This window comes from Schistocerca piceifrons, chromosome 9 (assembly GCF_021461385.2).
Source record: "Schistocerca piceifrons isolate TAMUIC-IGC-003096 chromosome 9, iqSchPice1.1, whole genome shotgun sequence".
Taxonomy (NCBI): Eukaryota; Metazoa; Arthropoda; class Insecta; order Orthoptera; family Acrididae; genus Schistocerca; species Schistocerca piceifrons.
The window spans coordinates 103,769,598-103,788,270 of NC_060146.1; the positions used below are offsets into that span (position 1 = coordinate 103,769,598).

At 38.8% G+C, this 18,673-nt stretch overlaps 1 protein-coding gene across 1 annotated transcript in view; it reads right to left on the reverse strand.

Moving 5' to 3' along the window:
* The window catches only part of LOC124716925 (X-ray repair cross-complementing protein 5), a 134,262-nt gene that overhangs the window by 69,662 nt on the left and 45,927 nt on the right, over positions 1–18,673 (reverse strand). Inside the window, exons 4-5 of the mRNA XM_047243503.1 lie at positions 8,718–8,861; positions 1,272–1,455 (exon numbers count right to left, since the gene is read on the reverse strand). Of these exons, the coding sequence (XP_047099459.1) occupies positions 1,272–1,455; positions 8,718–8,861 (328 nt within the window). The remainder of the gene's footprint in view (positions 1–1,271; positions 1,456–8,717; positions 8,862–18,673) is intronic.

Here is an 18,673-nt window from a genome sequence, read left to right on the forward strand (position 1 = left end):
ATTCATACGATCCAATGCTCGCAGTGCAATACTGACAGAAGAGAGATGGCAAGATGCAGTAAAGTGAAACATGCAAGAAAAACTCAAATTTATTGCAACTGTCTCAAGCCCTTAAGAATCAAACTGTCAAAAACATGATATGTAGTGTCTTTCTAATGTTTGAACAGCTCCTGATATACACACAGGACAAGTAGGCTGAATCCTAGGGTACCAAGAAGGAAAGGGCTGTGCCTGAGCCATTTCTCTGCAATTTCCTTTCTCTGAGGAGTGACAGTCCTATAACATGTTCATGAGAGCTGCCATAAAGTTTGGAAGGTAGGGAAAGAAGTACTGGCAGTAGTGCAGCTGCGAGGGCAGGTTGAGCATTAGCCGACGGAAGGCACTGGTCCCATATTCGAATCCCTGTCCAGTACACAATTTTAATCTGCCAAGAAGTAGCAAATCAGCGCACCCTCTGCTGTATCCACAGCAGTCTCGACTGCACATTCACTGAGTTACTTTCACACTGTCAGCCTACATTATGTACAGACACTATGTTGTCAGTCCGATAGTGCATTCAAAGAGTATAATTACTATACTAGTCAGCGAGCAATGAGTTATAGTACAGTGCAGTCAAACCTATGTAATTAATCATTAATATATGCTCTGAGCAGCAGCAGCAATACACAGTCACTAGTGTACAGTTTCAATTGGACATTTGTTGAGTATGGACTACACCACTTGTTCACATAATTTAAATTCATTGTAGTCATGCGAGTTTACTAACCAATATTATTACTAGTGTGAGTTTACTAAATAGATCATCATCAGTGTACACAGTGAAAATAAAATAGCGTGATATGAAAATCTCCTTTGATGATGTGTAAAGCTATTTAAAATTTATTCATAGCATCAAGCAACCATTAATGATTACCAAGAGGAAAAGATGATTTATAAAGCACCTGCCTGGCAGATCAGTGAACTTACTTTGCTTGTCAAAGGAATGAAAATTTAATGAAGGATGAACAATGCATTGTAACTAAGTTGTAAGACTGCCGCAAGTGGATAAGACGTGTCTCGAGAACATGCCACATTAAATAAGTGTCAATCAGCAGTAACTGAAGTAACTACTTTCTCCGAACAAACCAGTTACAAACAACACAGAGAAATATAACATCAAAAATCATGTATTCATCAAAACTGATAAAAATGGCTGCAAAAATGAATGCTCGAAGTGTTTCAACATTCTGGTTACAAATTTAATCAAAAACAAAAATTGTGTGTTACCCTACCACTTGTGGGCACAATGGTTGCTCCAAGAAAGTAGGCAGAACACACATCTTTTTCATCGACTGCTTCTCCTGTAGCCATGTTGTCTTCATCATCGGCATCGGGATTCAAGAAGTAACTCGTTTCTCGCACATTCGTCGCACTATTGCTGTCTTTGTCCCTAGTGGGTAACGTGTCCTCAGAAATCTAGTCAAAAGAAATTACAAATGCTAAAAGTAAATGATAACAACATTAATGACTTACGAGTAAGAAAAAAATGAGCAAACTAAACTCTGCAAGTTAATGTAGATGTTTAGGAAATTCCAGACCAAATAACTGACAAGACAAGCCACAATACAAAAACATTAGCAATCAACAGAGTCAAAGTAAATATGAATTCAGCAGAGGGCAACGAAATTTGTTTTGCCATTTGACACTTGTTAAGGACGGAAGAACTTTTTGAGAACAAATACAGTAGAACATTTTCATACTAAATAATTTCTCTCTCAACAACTACAGAAAAATCACAATCACTGATCACATATACCAGCACAGATACAAATTTAACAGTATCCATAACAGCCTTACAACACGTCACACACAAACTAAAGGGATGAAACTAGATCTGTTGTTAAAAAAAAAAGACGGGGGAGAGAAGTTGCGGAAAGACTTTTAATGACAAAAAAGGAGAGAAGTTTTGGAAAGACCTTTGATGTGCAGCAACATATACACTGCATATTTTCGTATTATGAAAGTATAAATTCGAATTGCAACGAACACAGCGCTTTAGTTTCTGGAGCATTGAAATCAAGATTATGATGTCCTTTCGTAAGCCCATTGTATCTCATGCCATGTGATCTCGCCAGCCGACGACAGCAGATATTCAGAGCATAGGACACATGTTATAGTCAGCCAATCGAAACATCACTGTTACGAAGCATGAACACACAAAGAGGAAAAGTTAATGGTTTACATTAACATACATGGTGTAGCTACAAGAAAAGCTAAGCTTTCACATATAATATTTGTCTCCAAGATTAACAAGCTCCAAAGAAGCTAAGCTTTCACATGTAATATTCATCTTTTCTTGCGTGTTTTATACTTTAATATACATCACACAAATGTGCCAGTAAATTTAAAATTATGACATAAATGTCTGGTCTTCTGGGCTCGAAATTCTTTTAAGTGTTCAGCTTTAAATGCTCTAAATGGCTCTGAGCACTATGGGACTTAACATCTGAGGTTATCAGGCCCCTAGAACTTAGAACTACTTAAACCTAACTAAGCTAAGGACATCACACACATCCATGCCTGAGGCAGCAGTCCAACCTACGGCTGTAGCAATCGCGTGGTTCCAGACTGAAGTGCCTAGAACCGCGGGGCCACACCAGCTGGCTTAAATGCTCTGCGATTTAGAAATTCATCCCACTTTCTCACATGTAACATAATTCATCTTGCGTAAAAAGAAATTTACTGCGAAAGTAATGCTTTTCGAACCATCATTCGCAATACTATCCAGAGACTGTTAGAAATAGGTTGGATTTAGCAGTTGCCAGAGAGCACCAGAAAACTGGCATTATTGCGCGTGCGGAACTGCAGTGGTGTACGAAGTCCGCATATTCGCATGTATATAGCACTAAGAGAGCTTACATTACACTATAAAAGAAACAAGACATCAGAGGATACTCCAAGAGCATCGGAATTTCGTAAACCATACTAAAATACATAATTTGGCTTGAAGTGCACATTGTTTTTTTCCAGATTCACAATGAAGTAGGTCCCATCTGATATTAAGCTTTTCAGTGTAGTTTTTGGGATATAAATTTTCTTGGAGTACCAGTACTGTATGATCTCATTTTTGGTTCTTTATTATAGCATAATGCCATACATGGCAGAAGATAACGTGCACTTGAGATTCAGCGAACAATTGGAACTACAAATTTCTTTAGCAAACTTGCAAAAATAACTTCATTGTTCTGCAAGGCGATTAATGCTTGACTGCTAATAACTTGGAAATAAAATAAAATCAGAAAACTGAAATTAATACTATATTTTCGCCCTCCGTAATTATGTGAATGTATTTTAATTCACTTGATAGCTCCTGGCCACAGAAATCCGTTTTGTTTTCATCTGACATGGGAGCTGTAAATGAAGAGGAAACAGCGAAATCTTAAGTGATTTATGGTCACGGGTTACTCTGCACATGCGCGAATCTGGCAGCTAGGGTGTGCGAGAAAAATTTTTCTCATTTGCACCTGGCTGCTTGCTGCTACTGCCGATACAGGTAACAGCCACACTTCAAGTAGCAGGAAGCGGGAAAAGGTACTGTTCATACACAAGTCAACTGCGCATGCACATGAGCCCGCTGGCAAATGGTCAAACAAACCTAATATGAACAGATGTGACATCACACTCATAGCTAAAGCCTAGTTTACACGGCAGCACTCGGTTGGAGGCAACTGTGCTACCGGCCACTGCGCATGCGCGCAGCGCGTTTGTGCAACTCGTTGGTGAAACTAAACACTTCCAGCGTGTTCCAACTTTGGTGACATTAGTTGCATGTGTTTTGAGGTTATGTGTGTGTGTGTGTGTGTAGAGTGTACACAAACTGAAATATGAAGCGGGGAGCGAAGAATAATGTTCGCTTTTTGGATATCTATGATTTGCATAGGTGTTTGTGGGATTTCAGTGATGCTGATTAGAAAAATAAGCAACAAATGGTACAAATGGCTCTAATCACTACGGGACTTAACATCTGAGGTCGTCAGTCCCCTAGACTTAGAACTACTTAAACCTAACTAACCTAAGGACAGCACACACATCCATGTCCGAGGCAGGATTCTAACCTGCGACCATAGCGGCAGCGCGGTTCCATACTGAAGCGCCTAGAACTGCTTGGCCACAGCAGCTGGCAAAAATAAGTAACATATTGCTACTGCTGAGACCATCATGTGTGATTGTAATATAGATGGTTTGACAACATCTGTGTTGCAGGGCAAAATTTATTGAGTTAAGAGCACATATACAACTGAATTAAGAAAAATACAAGGTAGTTTAATTCTAGCTGTGGGAATGCTCTCATCTACAAGACTAAAATCCCATCGTTCGAGTTGGCCAACTCATTATTAAGGAATATTGTTGACAGGAGGGAAGGCTATACAAATTCAAGAAGCTGCATTCTTTATTCAATATTCATCTATTTAAAACATCGCTGCAGAGCTCCCCATTCACATATGTTAGAATTTTGAAACATTGAAAATGTACAGAGCTATCTTCAGGAGAGAAGTTTGCAAACCAATCTCTTCTTAATGCGGCCTGCTTCGAATAATTATCGTTGCTAATGTTAATAATTATCACTGTTAATATTGATAATTATTAGTGTTAATGAAAAAGCGTCATCACCAACTAAAACCATATCTTATAGCATGCCGAGTGTTCTTGATTGTAATGCACGCAATATGATATGTAATTTCAGTTCTGGTGACAGTGCTTCATGCATTACAGTATCTTTATTACTTATCGCATAATTAACTCTACTTAGAAGAAATGGGACCAGTTCTGGTGACATTCTAAAATAATTAAAAGAACTTCTTGGATCTTCCTTTATAAATTATTTCAGCAAGGATGCTGAGCAACCGAGCTGACGTCTTTTCTTCATCCAGTCACGAATCGAAACATGTTTCTTATTTTTTTCTTATGCAATGATTCCACACAACAAGCTTTAACTCCATCACAACTCATGCGACGTGCAGCTGCCACAACTGTCATTTCAGACACAACTCAGGGGGACACAAAACGACGAAACTGAATTGTATACTGTTGTTGCCGTGTCTACAGTCATATATGAAACCACTAGCGTGCAACTCATTCCACGCAACAAGTGGCGCAACCCAACATTGTCGTGTAAACTATAGGAACTCTACTCATAGCAAGCAGTTTATTTGTACGAAGTATTACATAATCTTCGCCCTACGGCCTTTAACATATTTTTGCTGTTTGCAGATGCTTGTGCGTGCACAGTATTTTTTTGTTGTAAATGGCGCATTTCCTTTGCCACTGAAGTTTTTTTTTCCCCCTCTCGTTTACATTTTATTGCTGCAGTATCATTCTCTAGTAGCAGGATAGAGTAACATTCTTTGCTAGAGAATCAATTCTTACCAGTCAAAATTACAAAAATTTAAGTGAAAGCTAAAACAATGAAAAATTCCCAGAATTCTGAAAAATTCCCAGGTTTTTCCTGGTTTTCTCCTGGATGAAAAAATTCCCGGATTTTCCGGTTGTCCCGGGTCATATACACCCTGGATGAATTTTTTTTTATCATTTTTGAAAGTCACAGAACGCTATTTTTTCTGTCATATTACCAGACACTACTGATGTAATTATGAAGAGTATCTTCTCCGCTCCAGCTACCTGTATTATGTAAATATTTATTACTAACAATATAAAAAAATGCATTTTTATACGTTTTTATGAATTATTTACTTGAAAACCTCCATCCAAAAACTTTTGAGAATTGCACAAAATACTGTTTGGTTAATGTGTTAGTAGTCAGTGCAGACACAGAGGGCAATATTTTTCTGTGTAAAGTGTTAAAAATTATTCAACATTCTGCATATTTCACAACACTGACTTTCTAGTGTAAAATACAACACTATTTCCAGCACTCTTCTTTTTATTACAAACAAGTGAGGACTTGAACATAAACCATTCTGCATTGTGTTTTGTGTTTGGTTTGAACTTTTTGTTGGATACAGTGTCAGTGAGGAAATACAGTAGTGAAAGAGTGAGATGTGTGGACTATGAAAAAAGACAAAGTAGATGGTATATAACAAAAGTGAAAAACACTTCACAGTTGTTTGAAATCTGCCAGAGGTACTGCAGAAATATCTTGGTCCTCAAATAACGGTATTAGCATCACATCCATAGTGCAGGATATTTTCAGCAACAGGGCATGGAAAAAGTGCGTGTTATGGGGTAGGCCGTCTCTGTCAACATCTTGCAACAAGATTTAATCTCGAGCACGAAACTGTTGATGCGAAGAGTGGTCTGCTATTAAGTCTGTGGTAGGAATTCAATCAAGTCACTACTGGGTTGCATCCCAAAGTGGCACATACATTGCAAGAAGGGTTCTCCACAAAATGCAGCCTGTTACTGTGTGTGTGAAATGCAGAAACCACAGTATACATTACAAGACTTCGTAGCGAGCCACTTCATTTCTTGAGTGTACGACAATCAGTGGTGGGTGGGACAGATAATAAGTGTCCTTTAGGACACCTCATGGTCCTGATAATGCTTTCAAACTGCCATCATCAAAATATCAGTGTGCAGTGTTCCCATTTCCCAAGTAATGCTCTTGTTGGATCATCCTTGTCCATGTGCAAATTTAGCTTGGCTATACACGTTCAATGAGAAGCAGATTAGAGAGGGGGAAAAAAACACCTCTTTTCAATAGTGTAGTGTTGATAGTTACACTGTAGGCAATTCTACTTCAGGGAAATTAATGAAGAAGTAAAATCATGACAGAAGACAATAACAATTTGTGAATAATATTATAAAAAGAAAAATGGGTGTAAATATTCTATATGACACTTTTGTTATAAAATGCTTATGAACCAAATTATGAATTGCTTTCCCACTCACTTATAATGTTATTTTAACAGCCAAAAGCAGAATGATTTCATTTAATAATGAAGAAGTATTGAATAGAACTGGAGAGACAAGAAATTGTTGGCACAACTTGACTAAAAGAAGGGACTGGTTGATAGGATACATTCTGAGACATCAAGGGATTACCAATTCAGTACTAGAGGGAAGTGGGGAGTAGGGAAGGGTAAAAATTGTAGAGGGATGCCAAGAAATGAATACAGCAAGCAGATTCCGAAGGATGTAGGTTGAAGTAGTTATTCAGAGACAAAGAGGCTTTCACAGGATACAGCAGCTTGGAGAGCTGCACGAAACCAATCTTTTGGACTGAAGACCACAACAACATACAAACCACAATCTGTGATGGGAACTGGATATTTTCCTTTACATATTTTCTGAATGTGCCTCACTCACAGCTTCAACATGAACCAAACAGACAGTATTAAGTGAATATTGTAAATATGCACTAGTTCTCATATAGAAGTAGCAAAGCAGCTGCAGGTTTTACTGTGTAACAACATTCAAGCCATGGTTTTTGTCTCCATATAGCTCCCAAAAATTTCTCTGTTAATACGAGGGTAAGTCAATTATTATCCGAAATTTAGTTACGTTTTTGTTTATTTTGGTAGATTGTCGGTTTATGTTAATGACGCATGCTTTGTTTATTTTTTGTTATATCTTTGCAATTTTCAAGCTGCTAGGTTAGTTTTGTTATCACTACCGTCCTGTTAATCATGGCTGCTCCGCTGTATATTTGCACCAAAGATGAGCAATGTTCAGTGATCCATTTTTTGTGGTCGGAAGGCGTATCAGGGGCCGAAATTCATCAAAGTCTTTCGGTACAGTACGGGAACAGTGTTTTACCACAGCGGAGTGTCTACGAATGGATTGAAAAATTCCAAAATTGTGGCACAAACTACTGACGAAGTGGCACATCATCTGCAAATTAGTCACGGTTCTGCCTACGAAATCATCCACAACAGACTTGGGTTTCATAAAGTTTGTGCAAGATGGGTCCCGAAACAACTCACACAGTTGCATAAACAAACGCGCTTGGACATCTGAAAAAAACATTTGGACCACTGTGATAACACAGGGGACAACTTCTCACACAGTATCATTACTGATGACGAAGTATGGATCCATCATTATGAGCCGGAGAGTAAACAACAGCAGAGTATGGAATGCAAACATCCAAATTCGCCATGCAAGAAAAATTTCAGGACCCAACCATCTGCAGGAAAACTGATGCTTACAGTTTTTTGGGATGCACAGTGTCCAGCACTGGAACATTATGGGGAAAGGAGCACAACAGTAAACAGTGTACGTTAGAGTGAGATACTTACTGCTAGGCTAAAGCCTGCAATTCGAAGCAAACACTGAGGATTGTTGTCAAAAGATGTTGCGCAACAATGCCCGTGTCCGCATACTGCTGCCCACACTGCTGAAACGCTCCAGAAACTGGGTCATCCTCCATATAGTCCCGATCTTGCCCCCTCTGACCATCACTTGTTTGGTCCACACAAGTAGGCCTTAAGGGGCCGTTAATTTGCCTCGGACGAAGTAGTAAAAGAAGCGGTGCATTCCTGGCTCGCAGGTCAACCGAGAACCCTCTTTTATGAGGGCATCAGGAAGCTTGTACAGCGATGGACCAAGTGCATTGAGAAGCAAGGAGACTATATTAAAAAATGATGTTCTTGTAAATTTCCTATTTGATTACAATAAAATTTTATAACTACTTTATGGATAATAATTGACTTACCCTCATAATTGTATTAAGGGAATAAACAAACTATGGCAAGGCCGCAGTGATAGACAGAACTTACTTTGCGGTACCCAGTCAATGGTATACGGATGCCTGGCCCTATCTCCAAGATTATATTCCATGGGTTTGGTTTGACACTCTTCTTCTGCAGGTGCAACAGATGCTTTATTGCATCATTAAAATTGCACACCTTAGACTCATTAACCTATAAAAAGAACGACAATAAATTAATATTGACAAACACTGTTGCCGACATCTGTCGAATGAGAATACAGAATTACATGTCACAGTCTTAAAGTGGCCTATACTACAAAACAAGGATGAACACTGCTCATATTCCATCTCCACGGTGGCTTTTCAAACTAGAAAAAAGAATTCCCTGAGAATTCCAGGTATGGGGTGGAAGATAGCGTCATTAAAAGCTCCTCATGCATTAACGGGGAGTGGGAGGAGGGGAAGGGGTATACAGCAGTAACGACTTTTCTTTCCTCTCAGTTGACATATATTAGCCATAAGTAGTAGTTTAACAGCAGTTTTTTTAATATCGATAATTTATATGGAATAATATTTTAACACACTTTGAAATATTAAGACTTTTAAAATTTGTGACTTATAATACTCATTAAAATTAAACAATGGAAATTCCAGGCAGGAGATGCTGGAGTCAGCAGTCACGTGTGCATGAGGCGTGCTTACTTGTGTGTACAAACGGTGTGTATCTCTCTTTTACTAATGAAGGCTTTGGGTTAAAGCTTTATGTGTCTTTTAATTGTGTCTCTCTTTTACTAATGAAGGCTGTGGGTGAAAGCTTTGTGTGTCTTTTAATTGTGCCTGTCTGCAACTTAATGTGTCTTCTTTCTGGTAAGTAGCAACCTGTCATTAAATTAAATTTGAATACTAGGTAAAAAATGCAGTATCCCATGAGATTTTATGAAATTCCTGAAATTCCCTGAGAGTTCCCCGAATTTGCCAGGTAAAATCTAATTATCTGTGAATTTCGGATTTTTCAGAAGAATCACCGCCCTGATCTCCCTCATACAGAAAATAAGCCACCTCATTCCCATTTAACAACGCCAGGGTGCATAAATTTTCTTGTCGCTCATAGATATACAACTGTGTACCTTTGGAAACAATTTTAGTGACAGCCTCTTATTCTGTCACAAAAGGACCTGCTGGTTTAACACAGCGAAACCTCGCTTAACAAGTGCTTCCCATAATGTGCAATTTGCATAACAAGCAAATCAAACTGTAAAAAAATTACTCGCTTGTCAAGCGATGTTTTGCATAACGACTGAGGAGGATTCAGTGTGATGTCACCAGCTGTTTGCGCGCGGCAGGGGGAAATGTTTAACAATGTGAACACCTTTGATTGTCGGCAGTGTCATATGAACAATGTCTTTAGTACATCCTGCAGTCCGAGTATAGCACTCTTTCTGTTACTATCTTAGCACAGCTTGGGATCACACATTTTTGTGAACTTGTGTTCACACAGTGCTTTTTTGTGTGCACATTTTAATAATTGTCATAGAAATGTCCCAAATGTAAAGCCGCAAGAAGACAACCGTAAGAGAAAGCAAATGACCTTAGACATGAAACACAAAATTATGAAAAATGCGAATGTGGTGTGAGCACTGCTGATTTAGCACGCACATAAAATCGGTCTGCATCAACTGTTTGCCCTATCCTCAAGAACAAGGAGATAGATGCTTCAAAGGGAGTAACAAGAGTATCGAAACAATGGTTCCATATTCTGGATGATGTCAGAAGATTGCTCCTCATACGGATAAATGAAAAGCAATTGCAAGGTGACAATATCACCGAGACATCATTTGTGAGAAGGTGAGAATGGTTTTCGCTGACCTCATTAAGACGACGCCAGGATTATTACCGGCCGAAGATGTGTTTAAGGGAAGCCATGGATGGTTCGAGAATTTTAAGAGAAGAACTGGCATCCATAGCATTGTGAGGAACGGCGAAGCAGCTATCTCCGACTCAAAGACAGCAGAGAACTTCAGCAGCAATTCACGATGCTCGTAGATTCTCAGGGTTATCCGTCACATCAGGTTTTTAATTATGATGAGATGGGTCTACTCTAGAAAAAGGTGTAACAGTAAAGGAGAATGCACTGCCCGGTCACAAGCCAATGAAATAGTGTCTCACACTGCTATTCTGTGCCAATGCAAGCGGCGATTTGAAAATCAAACCACTGCTTGTTTACCATTCAGAAACTTCATAGGTCTTCAAGAAGTGTGAAGTTCAGAAGAACAGGTTAAATGTGATGTGGAGGTTGAACAACAAGGCTTGGGTGACACGTAATCTTTTTTGTGATTGGATCAATGAAATGTTTGGTCCTTCAGTGAAAAATATTCACTTGAGATGAATCTGCCACTCCATGTCTTGCTTGTTATGGTCAACTCCTGCCCATTCTCCAGGCCTACAAGACCACCTTCTTGAAGAATTTCTGTGCATCAAGATCCAATGTCTGCCTTCCAAACACCGCTCCGATACACCAGCCTATGGACCAGCGGATTATTGCTAACTTTAAGAAGCTCTGCACTAAAGCACTATTCGAGCATTGTTTTGAATTGACTGAAGCTACTGAACTCACTCTCAGAGAATTTTGGAAATATCGCTTCAACATTGTTGCTTGCATCAAAATGATTGTGAAGGTGTGGGAAGGGGTTACCAAGAGAACTCTCACTTCTGTTTGGAAGAAGCTTTGGCCGGAGTGCATTGTCAAATGTTACTCTGAGGCATTTGAATCAGTACCTATGGAAACAGTAGTCAACCAGACTGTGTCTCTGGCCAAGAGCATGGGGCTAGAACAATGATGGATAACAATGATATTGATGAGCTTATGGAAGATTGCAGCCAAGAAATGACCACTGAAGAGCTTAGAGAATTTCAGGGTGTTTCACACCAGGAAGCTCTGGAGAGGACTACTTCTTCTTCTTCTTCTTCTTCTTCTTCTTCTTCTTCAGAGGAGGAGCAGGAGGAGGAGGAGGAGGTGGAAGCGGTAACAGCAAAGCAGTAATCTTCTGACACAATAAGAGAAATCCTGAAAGCCTGTGAACCAGTAGATTGAAAATCACCAACCCAATAAAGCAGTTGCTACACATGCTACGAATTTATTTGGTGACAATGCTGTGTCATATTTTCACCAAGTGTTGAAGCATTGGCAGAAACAAATGACTATAGATAGCTTCCTGGTAAAAAAGAATTAGTTATGTATTATGAATTATAAAGTATGCAATACTGTATGTATAATTTTCTTTGAATAAATGGTATGAATAAGATAAAACTTTTAGTACTTTCTCTGCATGGAATGCATTACCGTATTTTACATTAATTTATATGGGATAAATTGTTTTGCTTAGCGAGTGTTTCACTCTACAAGTAAGATTCTGGAACAAATTATGCTTGTCATGCTAGGTTCCACTGTAATTACATATCTCTATAGCTTCATGTGTGTGTGTGTACTAAGGTTCAGATTTCCCTTCCCTTTCGGCAGTAACTGTTCATGCGCTTGGTTATCTGCTGTCTCAGTTCTTTGGAGAATTTCTTCTCCTTTTCTGTGACTTGGGTGTAACCTTTCTCATCCATTTCTTAATATTACTTCTGTATGTAGTCCTCTTGTGTATAGTGCCCTGACATTACCAGATTAGGTTGGGTGTCCTCTGACTTTGTCAAGGTATCTGGTATTTGAATGGTGGGGATAGAGACTCTCGTAGTACATCAGTATCCCTTTTGTCAATCCACTTGGGTGCAAGTGTTCTACATGGCCACTAAAGTTCATGAGTTGTTTCATTATGACGTCACTCACGGGTTCACTGAGACGTTACACCTCCACATTGCTCCACATCTTCCACCCGCCATCACGGTTCTCCTAAGTCCTACTACTTTTCTGATGAATCGGCATTCTCTGAACTCCAGTGTGATAATTATTTGTTTGTAATTTCTGCTACCAGACACTTTTAATTTATTTTATGTTTAATCTAACATAATACAACACATTTCAAACATGTTCTGTTCATCACCAAGCATGCATGCATGCATGCGTTACTTAAAAATAATTTGTCTTAAACTAAATTAACCTACAACTGTTTGCCCATTGTTCACTATTGTAGTGGCTGGTGTGGCATTTGGGGGGGGGGGGGGGGGGGGGGGGGGGGGGGGGGAGGGGGCCAGTGGATGGCCAGATATCGATGTCAGTTACGTCTTCTGCTGATTTTTCCTGTTATTGGTTATGTATGACATCACAGCCTGTATAGGATGCAGACAGATTTGCATCACTTGTGCGTTGCAAAAATCGTGTGAAAGGCTTTTTATGACAGTTGATCACTTGCAAATTTATCCCCTTGTAGTACCAATGACCTAAAATAACTGTACTGTGGTGACAGATTTTGACATTTCTGCTAATATTTCTATTATCATAGAGTTCAGTGATAGGGTGATAGCCCTGTACGCCATTTCCAATTTAACAATGTGAGCCTTACTTTCTTCTTTTTCTCTGATGTCCTCTGCAATGATTTCATTGAGGTACTTAAGTTTTGGAATCGGATAATGTGGCCAAATTCAGTGTCAAGGACGGTGGCACTCATATCAGTCATAAATCCTGACTTTTCAAAGGAGATTTGCAACCATCTTTTTCTGTTCATTTCTTCAGAATTTCAATCTGGGTGCATGCTGTATCACTGTTTGTGGAGAGTATGGCCGAGTCATCAGTAAATGCCAAACAGTCAATACTGACATTTTGCCTCTTGCTTTTTCCTAACTTCATGCCATGGTCACGTCATGGCTTGCTCCGTGTGGCATTCTGTTATGACTTTCTCTAGAACCTGGTTAAAGAACATAGGTGATACACTGTCTCCTAATTGCACACCAGTTTTGATATCGAATAGATCTAAAGCTCTTCCAGAATTTCTCCTTGGACTGAGTGTCAGTAAGCATCTGTTTGATGAGAACATGTTAAAAATATTTATTAATTAAATGAATCAACAAGTTTACTGTTACCAGTCACTGTTTATTGATTTCCACAACGCATTTCAAAGGTTTAAACATGTCGTGGAGATAAATAAACAGTGACTGGTAACAGTAAACTTGTTTCATTTAATGTCAATAACAGTCATGGTAAAGCCTAACCTAAAATGTTCGCATTTAAAATTTTTATTAATCATAGAATGCAGCCTTTCATTGCCAGTATTTGCATTTTAGTGATATTTTATGTCCTAAACCAATAAAACAAATATCACCAATAAGTATTAAATAAGTATTTAATTAACCATTAGAAATGAGACACACAGATTGGGAAAGAGGAGAGGGTAAGTGTGGGGACAGGTTGGCAGGACTGCAGCTTTAAACAAGTAATTTTTGGACAATATGGCTTTCTTACATGCCATAATTGCAGTCTTTTTTTTTTTTTAAATTTCTGCTATCAAAAGTTTTGAAATACCATGTAGTGATTCTAGGTCAAGTGGTCTATGGGTCCCAACTCTACCATCTCTGAGTTTGTTCAAGTTTTACATGTAGGTTTGCTAAACAACTAAAGGAAACTATGAAACTTTCCAGCTCACAAGTTTTAATACTTTTCTCGCAAACTCGATTCAGTGTCTCATCATTAGATATTTGATGTATCCATCTAATCTTTGACCTTCTTCTATAGCACTGTATTTTAAATGCTTCTATTCTTTCCTCCCCTGAACTGTTATTGTCCAAGCATCACTCCTATACATAACTACATTCCAGACAAATACTCTGTCTCTTTCTCAGAAAGGCTTTTCTTGTTACTGCCAGGCCTAATTTTGTATCCACTATGTTTCAGCTGTTATCAGTTACTTTACTGCCCAAACGGAAACATGGACCAACTACTTTTAGTGTTGTATTTCTAAATCTAATTCCCTCAGCATCACCTGGTTTAATTTGACTACATTCCATTGCCCTCATTTTATTTTTGTCAATATTAATGTCAGAAGCTCTTTTTGAGACACTATCTATTCTGCTAGCCAGATATTCCAAGTCATTTGCCATCTCTAGAATTACAGTGTCATAGCCAAACCTCCCTGAACTTTAATTCTATTTCCAAACATTTCCTTGGTATCCAAACTGCTTGCTCAATATACAGATGGAATAACATTGGGGATATGCTCCAATTTTATCTGACTTCCTTTCCTCAACTACCGCTTCCTTTCCAAGTTCTTTAATTCTTATAACTGCAATCTGGCTTCTGTACAAGTTGCTTCCCTTGAGTTTCAAAAAGTGCATTCCAGTCACATTGTCAAAATCTTTTTCCTAAACCTATAAATGCTACGACCATAGGTTTCCATTTCTTCAGTCTATCTTCTAAGATGATTCATAGGGTCAACACTGCCTCATGTGTTCCTACATATCTCGGATATATATATTGCAAAGAAATGGAATAGTTTTGTCACAGGAAGCCTCCCAAGGATCTTAATAATTCTGAGGGAACGTGCATTTCTCCAGGTACCTTGTTTCGACTTGGGTCTTTCAGTTCTCTGTCACATTCTGCTTGCAGTAGGCTATCATATCTTCTTTCAATTCTTCATCAACCTCCTCTTCCCATTCCATGATATTGTCTTCAGGTTCATTTCCCTTGTATAGCTCTTGTACACATTTTTCAATTTTCTGCTTTCTCTCAGTGCTGACTTGTGACTTGAGCTCTTAATATCCATACTGACGATTCTCTTTTCTTTAATTTCTCTAAAGGTTGGTGCATAGGTTTGTAGCATTTTTCTTTTGCATATTGATATTCTGGTTGCTATGGGATTACTTCTCAATTGTCATTTTTTATTTGTAGTTCACTGTTGTTTTTTCAGTTTACGTACTGTCATTTTGTCATTTGGAGATACTGGGTGGAGATGTGGATGCTAGAAAATGGGAGTGTCAAGTGGAGAAATTAAAACATTTCCGACATATTCTTCTTTTTGAGATCAATAAATGGACAGAGCATGGCAAGAAAATTATTTTCTTGTTTTAAGGAGGATTGTTTTGACATTAGTGACTCTCCAAGCTCAAGAAGACCTTCATTGTTTGATGAAGATTGTTTAAAGACATTAATCCACAATGATCCGTGTCAGTGTACCCAAGAACTGGCAAATGCGATGAACTGCGATTATAATTCCACCATTTTGCAACATTTGCATGCAATGCAGAAGATTCCAAAATTGGACACATGGGTACTACACTCTCTACGCCAAAATCACAAAAATCAGAGGGTAGCTGTATGTGCACCTCTGTTTGCTTGTCCCCAATTGGCTTGTGACCAACACCAACCATTACTATACTGTATCATTACTGATGATAAGAAATGGTGTCTTTATGCTAACATTAGGAAAGGAAAAGAATTGTTGAGCAACAGCTCCCTGAACAAAGACCTGTGTGTATTCACAAAGCATACTGTTATGCATCTGATGGAACAGCGATGGTGTGGCGTGCTATGAATTACTTCCTGAGGTGCAAACATAACTGCTCACATTTACTGTCAACAACTGAAACATTTTGCATATGCAATCCAAGGACAATGAAGGAAACTGTGTGAAATGATGTTACTCCATGTTAACAATTGCCATCATTCTGCAAGACTGACAAAAACACCATACAGGATTTGGGTCGGGAATTCATTCCGCTCCCACCTTATTCACCTGACCTTGCACCCTCAGATTTTCACGTTTTCTGTTCTCTATCAAACAATCTTTAGTGAACTTCCTTTCTGATGAAAATGTGTTCTGAACAAGACTAGATGATTTCCTCGCAACAACAACACATAATTTCTACAGTCGTGGAATCGAAAAGTTACTCTATCATTGGCGGACTATTGTAGATTGTGAAGGAGAATATATTAATGATGATGAAGTTGTCTGTTACGTGTATCTTTTGTGTTTATTAAACATATGGAAAAACGCTACGAACTTTATCATACTCACATATACCCCTAAAGCTTTGCATTTCTCTCCTCCAGCTATTCCTGTCTTGCAATTTTGTGCCCTCTCCCCGGGAACTGTTAACCTCACATAAATTAGACCAAACAAAATGTTAGTATGTGTGCTATTGTGTGTGGTTAATTATCCAAATAACTTGCAGTCTTCCAAAGAATAACCGCACGTATACAGCTGTCTTGCACCTCATTTCAGTTAACACCACACTGGCTGTTGACCTTATGGCCAGAATATACAAGCCCATGGGGCTACACCTGTGTGAATTCTGTCAGTCAATTTGCACATTACATGTGGCTCATTGTCACACATCACGCGTCCCCTATGTCAGTCGGATATCACTCACAGTGAGAACTACAGGTGACTCCCTCTCATCCTTGGGTCTGCATGATCTGTCCTGCCTTTCTTTTTAACCTTTCCCAACCTATTGGTATGTAGTTTTATCTCTTTTACTTTTATGTGACAAGATTGGAGACCGCTGTATCTTAGTGTTTGTTTTTAGTCTTGTTACCAGGCCTGGTGTGATATATAAGGCACTTGAACAGTGTCAGATGTTGATTGATTGTTTTGAGGGATCTGGAGATGCCGCATACATGTGTGAGACAGCTCTATCAGCACCTGACCGATTGAAAGGGACCTCACTGTGGGTTTCCATTTGGCCCAATTGTGCAAAGCATCCACACATGTGGGGCATTTGGATGTGACACAGGCCCAGTGCTGAACTGGGAGATGGGCACATGCGTACTCCTAGTAGACCAAATTCCACCACCACAATGGAGGCCCCCAGGATGTATACACAGGGGGTGGTGTGTGTGTGTGTGTGTGTGTGTGTGTGTGTGTGTGTGTGTGTGTGTGTGTGTGTGTGTGTATGTGTGTGTGTGTGGGGGGGGGGGGGGGGAAGAAAAAAAAAGAAAAAGAATAATAATAATTATAATAATAATAATAAATAAATAAAAAATCCCTGATTTTCCCATATAACCCGGTTAAAAAATATACTTTTTCCCATGCGAAAATACGCTTTTCCCAAGCTATGCGACAGTAGGCTTTCCATAGATTTTCCCTTGGAACTGTAAAACTTATCAATCCTTTGAATGGCGTTAACATTTTATACACTTTGGATGGGGGGAGGGTGGGAGAGGAGTTTTGGAAAGACCTTTGATGTGCAAGACATGTACACTACATATTTTCATATTACGAAAGTATAAATTCGAATTTCACCAAACACAGCGTACTAGTTTCCAGAGCATTGAAATCGAGATTGCGATGCCATTTTGTGAGCCAATCATATCTTATGCCACATGATCCCACCAGCTGACGACAGCAGATATTCAGAGCGTAAGACACGTGTTGTAGTCAGCCAATAGCAAGAACACTGTTAAGTAGTGCGAACATACAAAGAGGAAAAGTTACTGGTTTACATTAATACACAAAGTGTACCTACAAGAAAAACTAAGCTTTCAAATATAATATTGGTCTGGAATATTAATAAGCTACAAGACAAACTAAGATTTCACATGTAATATTGATCTTTTTTCTTGTGTGTGTTATACTTTCACATATCACACAAATGTAGCAGTAAATTTAAAATAATGACATGAATGTCTGGTTTTCTGGGCTTGAAATTCTTCTAAGTGGCTAGTCCTCAAAATGTTGAGTATTACACAAGAGTCAAACACTCTGTCATTTAAGAAATTCATCACACATTGTCACACGTAACACAATTCATCTTGCGTAAAAGGAAATTTACTTTTAAAGTAACGCTTTTCAAACCATCATTCGTAATACTTCCCCGAGACTGTTAGAAATAGGTTTGTTTTAGCAGTTGCCAGAGAGTGTCAGAAAACAGGCATTATTGCACATGCGCAACTGCGGTGATGTAAGAAGCCTGCATGTTTGTACGTATAAAACATTAAGAGATCTTACATTATGCCATAACGGAAATAGGACATCAGAGGATACTCAAAGACCCTCGAAATTTCGTAAACTATACTAAAATGCATAATTCGGTTTGAAGTGCACATTGGTTTGTCCAGATTCACAATGAAGTATGTCCAACCTGATATTAAGC